Source organism: Felis catus, chromosome B2 (genome assembly GCF_018350175.1).
Source record: "Felis catus isolate Fca126 chromosome B2, F.catus_Fca126_mat1.0, whole genome shotgun sequence".
In the NCBI taxonomy this organism is placed as follows: domain Eukaryota; kingdom Metazoa; phylum Chordata; class Mammalia; order Carnivora; family Felidae; genus Felis; species Felis catus.
Window position 1 is genome coordinate 23,680,163 of NC_058372.1, and position 16,366 is coordinate 23,696,528.

A 16,366-nucleotide genomic window follows, 5' to 3' on the forward strand; every position below is an offset into this window, starting at 1 on the left:
AAAATCAAGTCAGACAAAATGCTAAAACTTTATGCCCAGAACATATGGAGGTACATTAGGTAGCTTATTTGTCTGTGATTCAAAGGGGGCTCTTTTAAAAATTTTTACATGAAACCTGGACCACCTGGGTTGGTTTTCAGTTACAACTGGCACAGGATTTGTCACCTACAGCCTTCTGCCTGGTCATCCTTAGGGTACCGATGGCAGACACTCACACACTAGCTTGGCTGTGCTAAATGCAGGTAGCTACCAAGGGCCCAGGGCTGAGGAAATGCAGTCAGCATTGGAAGCAGCATTAGAAGCACTTGGTTAAAACCGAAAAAAAGGTCAACAGACAATGTGATGCTCTATCGGTAACAAAACGGTCTGGAACAGTCAGTTATTTACTTTCAAATTTTGGTTTGGACTAATTTTATGCTAACAGCTTCAAAGGAAAATGCTGTTAATCCTGGATTTTGATGGTCAATACATCTCATATCTTTTTTTCTTTTATTTATATTTTTTATTTTTGAGGGGGGGGTTGGTAGCACACAAGCATGAATGAAGGAGAGGGAGATACAGAATCTTAAGCAGGCTCCACACTCAGCATGGAGCCCAATGTGGGGCTCAATCTCATGACCCTGGGATCATGACTTGAGCCGAAATTGAGTTGGACGCTCAACCGACCAAGCCACTCAGCACCCCAATACATCCATATCTAGCGTATGAATTCACACAAATTTATGAATCTGCATTAAAGACAGTTATTATTATTGTAACCAATTCTACTACCTTAACATTCTTTATTTTAATTTAATTAATTTTGTTTTGATTTGTTTTAGAAAGACAGCATGTGTGAGCAAGTGGGGAAGGGGTAGAGGGAGTTAGAGAGAATTTTAAGCAGGCTCCACTCAGCATGGACCTCACTGCGGGGCTTGATTTCACAACTCTGGTATCATGACTTGAGCTGAACGCTCAAGTGACTGAGCCATCCAGGTGCCTCAGTACCTTAACATTCTTAAGTATAAATGGGTGATCTTCTATGACTTGCATAAATGAATATATTTGACATAACATCTCCCATGTTATTGAGGAAACACTGAGGAATCTGTTGTAACCTCTCTGGTCAGCATAAAAACCATCAGCCTGCTTCCCCAGGGGCAGCACGTATCTTTGTGCCTTGTAGGGAGAGGCTATAGCCATAGAGCAGCTCTTTAATTAAGGATGCAAAGTCTAAACCCATCAATTACCAAGAACATCAATAAATTTCTGGCAAAGTTACAGGTCAGGTCAGATGACACAAAGGTATATCTAGTTCTCCAACATTCCAAAATAACAGAGGCTAATTTAGAGTACTACTATAGACACTTTTGGAGAATGGGAGAGTACCTTACCCATCATTTCCCCTACTCTTAAACTCCCCCCCCCCCAAAGAACTCTCCAATGTCTACCTGGGATATAGGGAATTAAAGCACCTAACTACAGAAAAGCCTAAAATTAAATACACATTATTGCTTCTGTGCAAAACGAATTAAGGGTAAAGAAAGGACTTGTTTCAGCAGGTGGCAGATTTCATGCCTAACAAATCTCCACAGAGATAACTAATCATCTCTGTAGATTATTAACTAATAACTAATGTCCGATCTGCATATGTAAGTCCACACAGTCCACAAGATAGCATGGAAAGCTTTGAAAGTAATTCTCTTCCTGCTCCTTTGCTTGCCAAAAGTTATGTATAAAGGCTTAAGTACTTCCATATAAGTAAAAGACACATTTCTGGAAAATTCTACACAAATCAATTTCACAGCAGAAATAGCTTAAAAATTTTTAAGACAAGGGGTAAAGAGATTGTCTCTTAAGAGAAAACTACATTTTAATACTTATTTTCTTTAAGTCAATTTCCGTCCCAGAAGCATGAAGTACAGCTGACCCTTGAACAACACAGGAGTTAGGGGCACTGACCCCCCCCCCCCCATCTCTAAGGCAGCAAAAAATCTGCATATAATGTTTGGCTCTTCAGAAAGTTAACTACTCATAGCCTACTGATGACTGGCAGGCTTACCAGTAACATATACTGCCGATTAACACATACTCTGTGTGTGCATTCTGCACCCTATTCTTACAATAAACCAGAGAAGAGTTAAAGTTAAGAAGAGAGTTAAGAAAAGAGAGTGTTAAGAAAGTCCTAAGAACAAGAAAATACACTACAGTTCTGTATTTATTGGGAAAAATCTGCACACAGTTCAAAGCCATGTCGTTCAAGGGTCAAGTGTCCATTACACCAGAGCAGCCCCTTTCCCTTAAAGCTGAAGCGGGGGGGGTCTAGTGATGCAGGATGAGACTCCTGCCCCTCCTCTCCTTGCATCCCTGGTGTTTCCTCTCTAGGGCCGCAATCGAGCCTGTGCTTGCCAGTCCCCCACCGGCCTGCCCCCCTCCCAGCGGCTGCGGTGCTGTTTCAAGTATACTCAGTGGCCGGACTTTGTTTAGACACTGAAGGGAGGCAGTAAGAGGGGGCACGTCAGACTGGGGGATGGCAAACTTCAGGCCCACACAGACCATATGGGCTCCCAACCACTGAACTCTGCTGCCGCAGCACAAAAACAGCCACAAGCAGCATGTAAATGAGGAGACATTAAAAACAAAACAATTCTATTTACGGACACTAAAGTTAGAATTTTGTAATTTTCATGTGTCATGAAATATTAAACTTTTGGTTTTTTTCAACTATTGATACACGTAAAAATGATTCTTCAAGTTAACCTGCCACGTCATAGTTTGCTGACCCTTATGTTAGACTGTGAGAAAGCCACAGGACATAGGACATTCAGGTTGCAGACTTGCAGTCGTACTAATTCTCACAGGGGAACATGGTTTGCAAACTGACAAGACGTGTGGGTGACAAGGGGCCGGCAACCATGCCTTTTAAGTGGCAGGTCTAGAAGCATCACTCTGGGCACTAGACTCAGGAGAGGGAGGTTTGGGCCAGTGACCACCACACTCTTCTAATACCAATCTCACACTAAACTGGGTACACCTTCTCCTCTTCATTCAGGGACAGATGTCCTTCTTCCCCCTTTGAAAGGTAAAGTCCTGCTGATTCCTAATCTGAGTGGCTAAAATAGTCTCCCACAAAAAGGCATTGCCTGGATTTGAAAAAAACTTACTGTAATATTAAGCCCAAGATAATTTCCAGAGTGCTTGTATGGTGGCGAGGGAGGAAAACCTTGATCACAAGAGAAACACATAAATAAATCTTCCTTCAGATTTTCAGTCCCTTCTGTGTGAGTCCTTCCCCTCCCTGCAAACATAACTGTTTCTGAAAACTATTATCAATGAACAGTGTTTCTCACAGTATATGCTCAAGTATCCACTTCTAGTTACAGAATTTCAGTGCAAAGAATTTTATGTAAAATAAACATTACATCAGTATAGAAGTTCTATTATAGATTCTTAAAAACCAAGACAAAATGAAGAAAGGCATGAAAATCACATCCAAATTACTTAGATTGTTTTGCTATGTTACCCACAATCACATGTGCAGCAAAATTCTGGCAAATCCAAATCACAATAGCCTTCTTTGACTACCTGTGTCATAGTAAACTCACCAAAGTTCTTTTCGTTAGGATTTCCTTCTAAAACTCAACCTAAAAAGCCAAGACGTGACACAAGTAGAGCAAGGCTTTCCTTAACATTACAATGTCCCCTGATGGTTTGCAGAGCAGAGAAATTAACCAAAAAGGATCATTCCAAACACTGAACACACTTCACCTACCTCAGAGCACATCCTGATAGCTGTGGCTCCAGGAATGAGCTGAAATGTGCTACCAGGTTGCAGAAGCCAGAAAAGGATGGACAAAAGGTTCACCAACACAGGAAATAAAAACCCACAGAGAAGTCCAAACTGGTTAAAGAACTCAGGAAGAGTAGGAAGAAAGAGTAACTGCTGCCGTTACATTTAAATGCCAAACGGCCTAGAAAATGTATCAGGGCAAGGCATGCAAATATATCAGCTTACAAGAAAAGACCTAAGTTGCAAAACAATCACAGTAGGAAAAATTTGGCACATTGTATCATCGTCGACAACCCTGTCAGCAAGATGCTGTTGCTTGCTGATACTTGCTGTGATTCCTCCCAGAACAGTGGAACAGGCTGCCAGGATAACTCTGACACCACGAGAGATGCTGAGAGCTTTTCTCAGGCTTGGGTCTTACACCAAAGGCTGGGAAATTCGAAACAACAGCATCACTATGGAAAAAATGAATAAACAAAACCCCTGCTTTTATCAAAGAGTTCTAGTGGGCCTTTGAAAAGCAACGGCTTTTTATTTTTTCTTCTCTTCACATTTTTATTTAAATTTAAGTTCTAGTTAGCTGACATACAGTGCAATATTAGCAACAGCTCTTTAAATGAGGGAGAGGAGTGTGTCACCAGCCATTTGAAAAGTTGTGTTTACTATTAAGAATAGGAAAAGTTGTCTGAGTTACTAAGAACATTTGCTAACTATTAAAAACACAGGCAGACAGTTCCACTGCCAGAAATAAAGGAATAATATAAACATAAATATTTGAAAAACACTGTAAAGAAACCAAAAGCCGGTAGAAACTGAGGGGATGGAACCCTTCAAACAAGAGAAGCCAAGGGCTTCTGCACTCCCCAGGCGGCTGGCAGGACTCAGGCAGAAAGTGCAGTCTTCCAGGCTTTGACGTCAGAGGGCAGAGTCAGGGATTGACAGAGAGATCACAGACAGGAGGGCCCCACAGAAGGGGGAGTCCCCCAAACAACTTTATAACCCCCCTCAAATCCCAGGCGTGCTCCTGGACTACCATACCAGGCTCGTGGAGAGCAACAATTGGTATGTTGGAGGCGCTGGGTTTGGGGATTCACTGGGAGAACTCCCAGGACTCAGCGTGCAGTCTCTCTCACGGCTGTGGCGTAATACAGTGGGAGGACACTAAGCACAATGAGCAAAGGGAAAAGTGTGTGCAGGCAAGTCTGAGAGAACCCAAACACGAGCCTGCAAGGTCCTCTCCCAGGGGACTCTGACAGGATGAGCTCCGTTCCTCCAGCCACAAGATGTCATAGCACATGCAAAATGCTGTCTACCAGAGAAGCTCATTAAGGACTTCCTGCCTGGGATTTTTTATTGGGGGCTGGCCACAGAGGCATCCTCTGCCTAGCATGTATCAAAACTCCAGATTCTTGAAGGAAAGCAGTGTTCAGGATAAACCATACCAATGAACACCATAGTCAAACCTAAACGAACCAAGATAAGGACACCACCAGCCAGCCAGTGAGTAGAGGACAGGAGACATTACAGACAGGACCACAACAATGGGGGCCAGGAGGCAAAGCACTGAAGGGAAAATCCTGTTAACTTAGAATTCTAGATCTAAAAAAATATGCTTCAAAAGCAAACGTAGAGTTCCCTTTCTGGGATAGCAGAATAAATACAGAGCTCTGTAAACACCCTCTCCAACCAAACAAGCAAAGCTCGTGAACACTACTATAAAAAAAGAAAAAAGAAAGAAAAAAAAATCACAAAATCCTAAAGCCTCTGGAAATTGTCCTAAAGCCATGGAGCAAATGGAGGAACACTTATTCAACTAAATCTACTAACTAATAAGAACAGAGAAAGTTTATGACATGTGAGCCATGACCCACCTCCTTCCCCATCTATCTACCTTCCAGTTCAGTGTGACAGGAGCTCACTGGGAGCTCTGGGAGACCAAGAATACAGGCTCTCTCTCCCTCTTAGCTCCCAGTCAAGGCTTATCATGTCACTAGGAGAGACAGGCCACCAGCATTTCTCCTCTCCCGAAGGAGAAGGGGTAAAGACCCCTGATGAGTATGACTGAGTATGACTGACAGGTCAGGGACTCATTTCCTCTACCTTACCTCCTATTCATAAGGAGGCTCTACCCCAGGAGTAACAGGGCAAAACTACTGGGGACTTTGACCAATTTTGCCCCAAGTCACTCTGAGGGGAGAGGCTCTATATTGGGAGAAGCAAGCTGAGAAGACCAGAGGCTACCACTCTACCCAGCAGCCAGACAGGTGGTTCAGAGATTTTGCCCTGAGGGGAGAGGTGATCCATAGGAGAGCTGTTCCCCAAAACAACTGACTTTGTTTGAAACAGAGTATGGGTACATTTGAACCCAAGGATGCTCTTGAAAATGATAATGCAAAGCAACAAGCTAAACTATAACTCCCCTAGTCACCAGAGAAATCCAGCTAAGAGCCCTCCCAGGATAAGAACAAATCTCAAAGACTGGCCTCAAAAACTATACCTGCCGGGGGCGCCTGGGTGGCTTGGTCGGTTAAGTGTCTGACTTCGGCTCAGGTCATGATCTCACGGTCTGTGAGTTCAAGCCCCGCGTCGGGCTCTGTGCTGACTGCTCAGAGCCTGGAGCCTGTTTCAGATTCTGTGTCTCCCCCTCTCTCTGCCCCTCCCCTGCTCATGCTCTGTCTCTGTCTCAAAAATAAATAAACGTTAAAAAAATATTAAAAAAAAAAGCAATTGTATAAGACAATACACATGCAGTTGTATTGTTGTATATGTTAACATATAGAAATATACAACAGTTACAAGCATACCTAATAACAAAGCCAACAAAATACATGAAGTTAAAACTGGCAAGAGTGAAACGAGAAATGACAATTTAATAATAAGAGTTGGAAAGACTTCAATTCCCACATTAAATAATGGGTAAATAGAAGATCAACAAGGAAACAGAAGTCCTAAACACTACCATATATAAACTACATCTAGCAGACATCCAGGGAATGCTCTACCCAACAACAGCATACAATTCTTCTCAAGCACACATGGAACATACCCCAGCAGAGACCATATGCTAGCTCATACCATGAGCCTCAGTAAATTAGAAGGGAAAGAAAACATACAAAGTATTATTGTCAATAAAATGGAGTGAAAATGAAAATTAACAGAAACATTTGAGAAATTCACCACTGTGGGACAACGAAGAAATCACAAGGGAAATCAGAAAATACCTCAAGATAAATTAAGACAAAAACACAACATACAGTGATAAGAGGAAAATTTATAGTTGTAAATGCCTACACTGAAAAAGAAGAAAAATTTCAAATCAATAACCTAGCCATCCACCTTTAGACACTGGAAAAAGAGCCAACCAAACCTGAAGCATGCAAAAGGAAGGAAATAAGTACTGGAGTGCAAGTTCATGGAACAAAGAATAGAAAAGCAATATTAAAAAAACCCAACAAAACCAAGTTTCCTTGAAAAGATCAACAAAACTGACCAAACTTAAGTTATACTAATCAAGAAAAAGAGAATGCTCAAATTACTAAAATCAGGAATGAAAAAAGGAACTACCAATAGGTACAGAAATCAAGATAATAATAATATCACAAACAATGGTATGCCAACAATTTGGATAACAGGATGAAAGGAGCAAATTCCAGGAAAGACAAAAACTCCTGAAACTGACTTTAAAAATCTGAATAGATTTATAACAAATAAAAAGATTGAATTTGTATAAAAGTTTGTAATAAAAAACAAAAACAAACAAAAAACTCCCCACAAAGAAAAGCACAGGACCAGATGACTTCTCTGGTGAATTCCACCAAGTTTTAAAGAAAAGATCAAGACCAATCTTCCAATAATCAGAAGAGAGAACACTTCACAACTCATTCTATGAGTCCAGTATTACCTTGATACCAAAGCCAAGACATAATGAGAAAAGAAAGCTAGAGATACTGGTTTATGCATGTAGACACAAAAATCCTCAGTAAAATATTAGAGAGTTGAATCCAGTAATATGTTACAAAAGATCATGGTAAAGAAGGGTTTATCCCAGAAATGTAAGGTTGATTTACCATCTGAAAATCAGTTAATTAATGTAAATATATTATGTATTATTGTATCAATGTATTGATAATACATATCAACAGAATAAAGAGGACAAAAATCACATCTCACTTCAATAGATGCAGAAAAAGCACTTGAGAAAATACCTCCTCACAACAAACACTCAAGAAACCAGAAATAGCAGAAACTTCCTTCACCTGATAAAGGGCATCTACAAAAACCACACAGCTAACATCATATACAGTGGTAGTAGAAGGCTGAGTGTCTTCCCCGTGAAGATCAAAAACAAGACAAGGTCTGTTCTTGCCACTTCTATGTGACACTGTACTAGGGTACTAGCTAGTTAATTAGGCAAGAAATAAAAAAGCACCCAGACTTAAAAGGAAGAAGTAAAATTATCTCTATTTGCAAATGATGTGGTCTATATGGAATAATGTTAAGGAGTCCAAAAAAAAACTATTAGAACAAATGAGTTCAGCAAGATCACAGGATACAAAATCAATATACAAATATAAATTGTATACAGTACTTGAATCCACTGTATATAGCAGCAATGATCAAACCAAATATAAAGAAAACAGGTCCATTTACCATAGCATCAAAAAGTAAAAATACTTAGGAATAAATTTAACAAAAAAGATCCAAGGCTATTACACAGAAATATTCAGTTTAGAAAACACTGTTGAAAGAAATTAAAGACCTAACTGAATGGCAAGAAATTGTATGTTCATGGATCAGGATACATAACAATAGTATTATTATTGTATTTCCCAAAGTGACCTAACGATTCAATGCAACCTCTACTAAAATTCTACTAAATTCTACTAAAATTCTGTGCAGAAATTGGCATGCTAATCCTAAAATCTATATGGAATTGCAAGGGACTTAGAATAGCCCTTCAAAAGGAAGAACAACAATCTTAAAACAAGAACAACAGGGGGTGTCTGGGTGGCTCAGTTGGTTAAGTGACCGACTTCAGCTCAGGTCATGATCTCGTGGTTCGTGAGTTGAAGCCCCGTGTCGGGCTCTGTGCTGACAGCTTGGAGCCTGGAGCCTGCTTTGGATTCTGTGTCTCCCTCTCTCTCTGCCCCTCCCCCACTCATGCTCTGTCTCTTTCCTTCAAAAATAAATAGACATTAAAGAAATTAAACAACAACAACAAAGTTAGACTCACACTTCTGGATGTCAAAACTTATTACAAATTTATAATAATCAAAATAGTGTGAAACTTGCATACAGACAGACATCGAGACCAGTGGAACAGAAAAGAATAAAAAATGAACTCTTATATATAGGATTAAATGGTTTCCTACAAGGATGCCAAGACTATTCAATGAAGGGAAAGAACTTTGTGGATCTTCAACAAATAATGCTGGGTAACTAGATATCCACATGCAAAAGATCAAGTTGGACTCCTACCTCACATCATATAAAAAATTTAATTCAAATGGATCAAAGATCTATATAGGAGTTACAATTATTAAACTCTTAGAATAAGAGTTTACTTGGTGTAAGTAAATGTAGACTTACATTGGTGTAAATCATTGTGCTCCTAGATTAGGCAATGGTTTCTGAGGACACTAAAGGCAAAAGAAATGAAAGAATAAACTGGACATGAAAATGAAAAACTTGTGTATTTCAAAGGACACCACCAAGTAAGTAAAAAGACAACCCACAGAATGGGAGAAAAGTTTTGCAAACTATACCTGGTAAGAGACTTGTATCGAGAATACAAAAGGTCTTATAGCTCAGTACAATAAAAAGATAAGCTTGTTTAACAATGGCAAAGGACCTGAATAGATATTTCTCCAAAGAAGATATACAAATGGCCAATAAGCACATGAAAAGATGTTCAACACCATTAGCCATCAGGGAAATGCGTGTCATAACCACAATAAGATACCACTTCATACCCACTAAGGGTGGCTACATAAAAAAGGTAAGTGTTATCAAGTATGTAGAGGAAATGAAACTCATATGCTGCATGTGGGAATATAAAACGTTGCAGCCATTTTGTAAAAACAATGTGTCAGATCCTACAAAAGTTAAATACAGAGTTACCACATGACCCACCAATTCCACTTTTAGGTGTCTACCCAAGAGAAAGACAACTTTTGTCCCCAAGGAAACTTGTATGTAAATGTTTATAGCATAAACAACCCAAAAGTTCATTAACTCATTAGTGGATAAACCAAATAGTGTGTGTGTGTGTGTGTGTGTGTGTGTGTATGTGTGTGTATATATATATATATATATATATATATATATGTTTATATGAGGGAATATTATTCAGGTATAAAAAGAAATAAAGTACTTATCACATACTACAATATGGATGAACCTTGAAAACATTATGTTAAGTCAAAGAAGCCAGTCACAAAAGACCGTATATGATTCCATACCTAAGAAATGTCCAGAGCAGATGACTTTATAGAGACAGAAAACAAATTGTGATTGCTTAGGACAGGGGGTGGGGTGGGGGCAACAGTGGACAGAGAAGCCACGGAGGTGGGGATAGAAGCAGGTGATAGCTAACAGACATGGGTTTCTTTCTGAAGAGATGAAAATTTCTAAAACTGACTCTGGTGATGGATGCAACACTGTATAAACAAGAAGCCACCACACTGTACAATTTAAATAGGTGAACTGTTTGGTACATGAATTAATAAACTCGTAAAAGCTGCTTAAAGAAAGGCAGACATTTCAAGATAATTTCAGAGAAACAAGAGCTGGAGGAATATTTTGCAACAGATCTCCAATAACCAAGAAGAATTTTTACCTGAAATTTTACCTATCTGCAACCTGCCAAGTTAGCTTTTGACATTTTCATGGATGCTGGTATAACACAAGATTCATCAGAGAAGAAATAAATCCATTATTAGTCAGAGCAGCAGCAATTGTCAGAATATCAGCATTTGCTTGCACCAGTTACCTGAGTCCCAATTCCTACAGGACAACATAAAGAGGGCCAGGTGACAAATGCTCATCCAGTGGGCTGCAAGACAGGAGAGAGCAATTCTCAGCTTGGGGAACCAAAATCTTTCTAACAGTCAGTTGGAATGCCTGGCCTATCTTGATCATCCCAAGCTGTAAGCAAATCTACCCTAATGTATGAAGGGAGACACTATCTTTGTCTCCAAGATTGTTTGCTATACCAACATTATTGAAAAGATCATCCAGAACAAACGCACGGTCTCTGTTCCCAAGACATACGGAAATATAAGACACCCTAGAGAATTGTCCCCCAACAGTATCACCCTGTACATTCAGGGTGTCATGGCTTCTGGAAAATTTTCCTGAGTATACCACTCTCCATCAGCTGCTGTGATCAATCTGACCATTAGAGGCCAGGACCAAATCCATTCAATTTGTCTTATACAACATTTAATTAAAGCTATTATCCACAGGACTCTAAGAATCAAAATGAGTTACCCTGCAGTCCTGTCTTTAACCATGCCTTCAGTGTCCTGGACCCAGCTAGCTGAACAAATCCCATAAACTATCAGGATCTATCTCAGAAAGCCAGATGGCTTTTTCCTTAAGTTTCTGAATTGATTTTTCCTCTTGCTCTGGGGCATTAATACAGGTATAACAGAATGCACAGTAATTGCATGAGCTCTGTCTTAGCCCACAAGGAGGAAATCCAGAGCAATTCTAGCATATACACAACCCTGGCCAGTGAGTTGAGGCTGGCTTGAATATCTCCCAGGGCCAAGGAGTTTTTACTGCTCATTTCAAAGAAAGTCAGGGACAAATTTCCTACTGCCCTTTCTATGGCTCTAATAGTAGGGCTAATGGTCTGCAGGATGTATATACAGAGTAAGCCAATTATCCCTTCAGCAACCTGCTCTGAGTAACCAATGGTAGCCTTGGGGGCCCTAGGTGGCTCAGTCAGTTGAGCATCCTTGATTTTGGCCCAGGGTTGTGGGATCAAGCCTCGTATCGGGCTCTGTGCTGAGCATAGAGCCTGCTTAAGATTCTCTCTGTCCCCTCCACCCCTCTCCCCTGCCTGTGCTCACTCTGAAATAATAATAATATTATAAAAAAGAGTAGCCTCATTTTGGACATCTCCACAGCCTTAAGAGGGCTCTACAACCTACTGGTTGCTTTTCCTTAAATACCTCAAGGTCTTCAAGGACCACCCTCAAGGGTGCAAGTCGCCAAGTTGTGGGATGGAAACATGCTTCTAGATTTCATACAAATACAGTCCCAGTGGTGTGCATGTTGGTCTGGAAAGTGCTGTTTACGATGAAAAGGGTCTCCCAAGTGGCCCTTCTATCATGGGGGCATAGGTTGAAAGTGCCTACAACATAGCTTTCCAGCTGGTAAAGCCATACAGCTTAGTTCAAATAATTGACTTGTCCTTGTTTTTGGAGGGACTGCCTAAGAGCAGTCACTGCAACTTTATCCAGTCTAGTGAACCAGCCAGGTGACATTCATCTGCCCCATGGAACTGCAGTGATGGTTATTAAGAGTGGAGGTGTTAACAGGTGTTTTGTGTAGCAGGTGCAGGACCTGGAGCCATCCTATACCACTTCTGATGGGACTTAGTACAGTTACAAGGAATACACCAATTCATCATTGGAATGTTTTGGGCAGGGATGGCAGATCCAAAAGTTACACTTAAGTCCCTTACAAAAATTTAGGAGAACCACACCAAGGCTTTTCCATTATTAAGGAAGACTGCAGGGGTGGTTCTGAAAGACAAGGATCATTAATGTCCCTCCCTTTCAGTACCTCCAGACATGCAAAGCGTTCTCTTCTCAGGGGCTGGCATGGTGCCTTCTCTCCACCACCACATGTTCCCATTACAGCAGCTATTTTCACCTGTTTGCCAATCATACCTTACCCACACCTAGACCTTTGCAAGGAAGGGGCAGGTGCAAGAGAAGTGAGAGCATTTTTATGCAGCTTACACAGATTCTTTACGTCTTCCATGTTGGCCAATGTGGGCCCTACTGGGGACTCAGTAAGCAGGAGGACTAAACTAAGTGGTCATTATCCTAATAATTTAGGCTCCTCCCATCAGTCCAGCAAGACCATTCAGTGGCTAGAGCAGAATGAATTTCAAATTTCCTAAGTCCCCATTGGCTGGGCTGTCACCCAGAGAAGTCTGGGGGTGCTGTTATGGGAAAAAAGATACCCAGGAATGATCAGGGCAGAGTCCAGAATTTTCAAAATAGGTGTATATAAAATGTCTCACAACTTTTGTCCTATTCACAGCCCAGGAAGCAGCTAAGAGGAAATGATCCCTTCCCAGGGAAAGCTGGGTTCAGTGACCAAACTGTTTCACTATGTGTAGACTAGGAGGTGATGAGATGAAGGAGGCAGAGTCAGAAACCTTGTTGCATGGATTTCTGAGGAGGCTACTCTAATGCTCCATGGTGCCATATGCCATCTGTGGAAGGCAGGGAGCATGGAAGGCCCACTGAATACCTTAACTGTAGGTCTGTTACTAAGCAGCATCTGTGATAAAGGTGCACCACTGTCAGACTGCAAACGGCCTGGGAAGCTGAGAACACGAATGCACAGATTAATTTCAGAGGTCACTATGGTATGGCCAGAGTTACCTGGTCAGACTAGAATAGCAACACCGTAACCTAAAGTGTCAACAGTGGGGAGGCACCCACTGGCTCTGAGTAAGGCCCAAAGGTCCCATATAATCAGCCTGCCAGGGGGGTTGGTGGGACAAAGGCCCATGTGATGGGGCTTCCCTCTGTCAGGCAACTAGGTAAACTTTTGGCAGGGATCATTAGTTGGGCATGCAGTGGTCACATGTGCACCAGAAACATGAAAGCCTTTACCGTGAGTCCAGTCTGTGATGGCGGATATGTGTCGCGTCTGGTACAATGACACCTGGATCGTGCAGGTTCAACTAGCAGCTTGATTCCAGTTGGTCTCATCAGAGAGCAGGCACTTACCAGGGCGGGGGTCTGTCTACATGAGTGACTCAAAACAGCCCATAGTTTCCCAAGTGGCAGACTGGAAGCCAAGCTACAGCCCAAGTCAGTCCAAATCTCAAGAGGTTCACCAAGAAAGTACTGAGCAGAGCCTGGGCACTGCCTTGAATTACGCCTCATGAGCAGAGCAGCCACTTTCTGATCTGAACAGCTGGTGATGAGGGTGATTTACAGCAGCAGGGCCTTAGTACACACCACCAGTTTTCAGCTCAACTGAACCAGTAGTGAACCAGGCCTGGCATCTCAGCAACTCTGAATCAAGGGTCCCATTGAGCCAGGGGGTCTGCTTAGGGTAAAGGAGTGGGGATACAGATTCCACCCACTTTTCACATAAAGCTAACACACCACTAGGCAGGCATCTAGTTCTTCAATACGGCATTTCCATTTAACAGCTGAGGCCTGTTGGGCCCTTCCCGTCGGGTTAGTGGCTGATTCTAAATTCACCACTCCAAAATGAGAGTATCAGGCCTGGGAGTCACAAGACCTCCATGGGACAGGCATTCAATTTCGACAAGAGCTTGGTAGTAAGGTAAGAACAAGCTAATAATAGCTAGCTGCTTTTCCAAAGCGGTGCACCTGCAGCCAAGACAGCTGCAGACGGCTGGGCAGCTTCCAACACAACCTGTTAGACCTGGCCTCCGAGGATGCTGATTTGCAAGCTGGCGTATATAAAGGGCCAAGTAGAATAATGCCCAAGGGAGGCACATAGTCTCCAACAACCAAAGCCCAAAAAAGTCCTGGAATTCCTTTTTCATGTGGGGGCTAAAGAGATAAAAGTTACTATTGAATGCATAAGGGATTCTGGACCATGAATCTGTGTGTACAGTCTTAAAAACCTTTACACAGCAAGGAGACCTCTCAATTTTGTTGGGGGTAAATCAACCACTCCTGCTGGTGATGGTATTACAGACAGGGCTCATGAGACTGAGGCTTCTGACATGCCTACCAACAGGATGCCACCTAGGGAGCGAAAACTGTGATTTCAGAGGGCAGGGGCACTCTAAATACTACGTCATCCACTACTGGCAAATTACAGAGGAGCTTACATACCCCCAAAGATGTACTACAATCTACACACAGTTCTTTCTGATTGGGAGAATCCTCCTTGAAACTTACAGACAGGGAAGTTCGAGGCATGTGCTAACACATGGATTCCTACTACACATCCAGATATATAGTAAGAGTACACGGAACTGACCCAATGGGGTCCACTCACGAGGTCACATTAACTTCTTTCCCCACTACACAAAGCTTGGCTAAAGCCTATCAGCTGAACTCAGATACCATCTACTCCTGCAAGACTGAACAGGATGGTGACTTCAGTTGGCTGTACCCAAGAGAACCAAAAATGTTTGAGGTCCTCCCCTGTCCAAAGTTCCCCAGAATGCTGGGATGGCTGTGTATGGCCTGCAGTCAGGGAGGGCACAGACAGACCCCTAAACATTTTTCCATAAAGCAACTGGGGTCAAAGTAGAGGAGAGAGGGTCAAGGGCAGAGAGAGAGAGAGGGAGAGGTGTTGCACCAGTAAACAAGCACATTCACCTTCCATTCAAATGGCACGGGGGCTGCTCCTGGCTTAACTACATTTCCAGTGTTTTCAGTCCACTGTAACGACGCCCTTTATCAGGTGGCAAGGCCGGTACTGACATCACTGATTTCAGCAGTCTCAGCCACACTGTTTTCCAGCTGGGACCGTGGCGTTTGCAGATTCTGGCTGATTCAGGCCTGACTTGCTCAGCAGCAACTTCATGGCGTGTGACTTAACTATGGGTATCCGATGCTCCACTGTCATGACATCTCACGTGGTTTTAACAGAAAGACCAGGGGAGAATTTTCCAGGCAGTGGGGCTAATGGCATCAATTTATCTCAGACTTTTAGGGTTTCTTATTCTCTGGTGGGTCACCTTCATCAGCATTGGAAATCCACTCTGGGGCAGTAAAGGTCCGAGTACTAGTCAATGTGTCACCAATGTCTTCCCACTGGTGTTTGTCTGCCTCTGGGAAATCTCCCTGAGAGGGCCGGACCTCCCTCATGGCAGCCAGGCCCCACTGCAAAAACCCTGAGTCTTTTACTGGCATCTCCCGACGGACCTGAGGTTGTGTGACACAGTGTTGGGAGAAACTGAGGAGCAAGGTTGCCCAGCTGTTTCTGCTTTAACGAGTCCCAACCCCTCATCTCCCAAGAGAACCAGCCAAAGTCCTAATAATCTGCCTGCTTTCTGCCCATTGTGGTTGTGACTTTCCATCCTTTTAACTGTTTAAGAAGTGCCAGAACCACATGCCCACCAAACCAGTGAGCACGTCCTCCTGCCCAGGGAGGGGTCAGAACCACCAGAGCAGGGTCTGGCAGCGGTGTTCAAACACAAACATGTAGTTAGGAGCCAGTCTAGTCATCTCCCAGTTTCTCCTCATTAGCACACAATAGAAAGGCGACCATTTATTGCCAGGTTGAAGATTTGGTCAACATGTCAAGCTACTGATCTGCATGGATTTTCCTCAAATCCCATCAATCACTCCATGAGGCTTTCATCTTCCCCTTTGAGAAAAGCATACCCTTGTCAGCTTCCTGTCATCATAA

At 42.4% G+C, this 16,366-nt stretch overlaps 1 protein-coding gene across 7 annotated transcripts in view; it reads right to left on the minus strand.

Moving 5' to 3' along the window:
* Nucleotides 1–16,366, minus strand: part of CDYL (chromodomain Y like) — a 239,741-nt gene that overhangs the window by 73,512 nt on the left and 149,863 nt on the right. The window contains exon 1 of one of the 7 annotated variants that reach the window (XM_019830305.3): nucleotides 3,752–3,902. The exons of the other annotated variants lie outside the window; for them this stretch is intronic. Within the exon in view, the coding sequence (XP_019685864.1) occupies nucleotides 3,752–3,763 (12 nt within the window). The 5' untranslated portion in view covers nucleotides 3,764–3,902. Of the gene's footprint in view, nucleotides 1–3,751; nucleotides 3,903–16,366 lie in introns of those variants that run through there. 7 annotated transcript variants of the gene reach the window in all.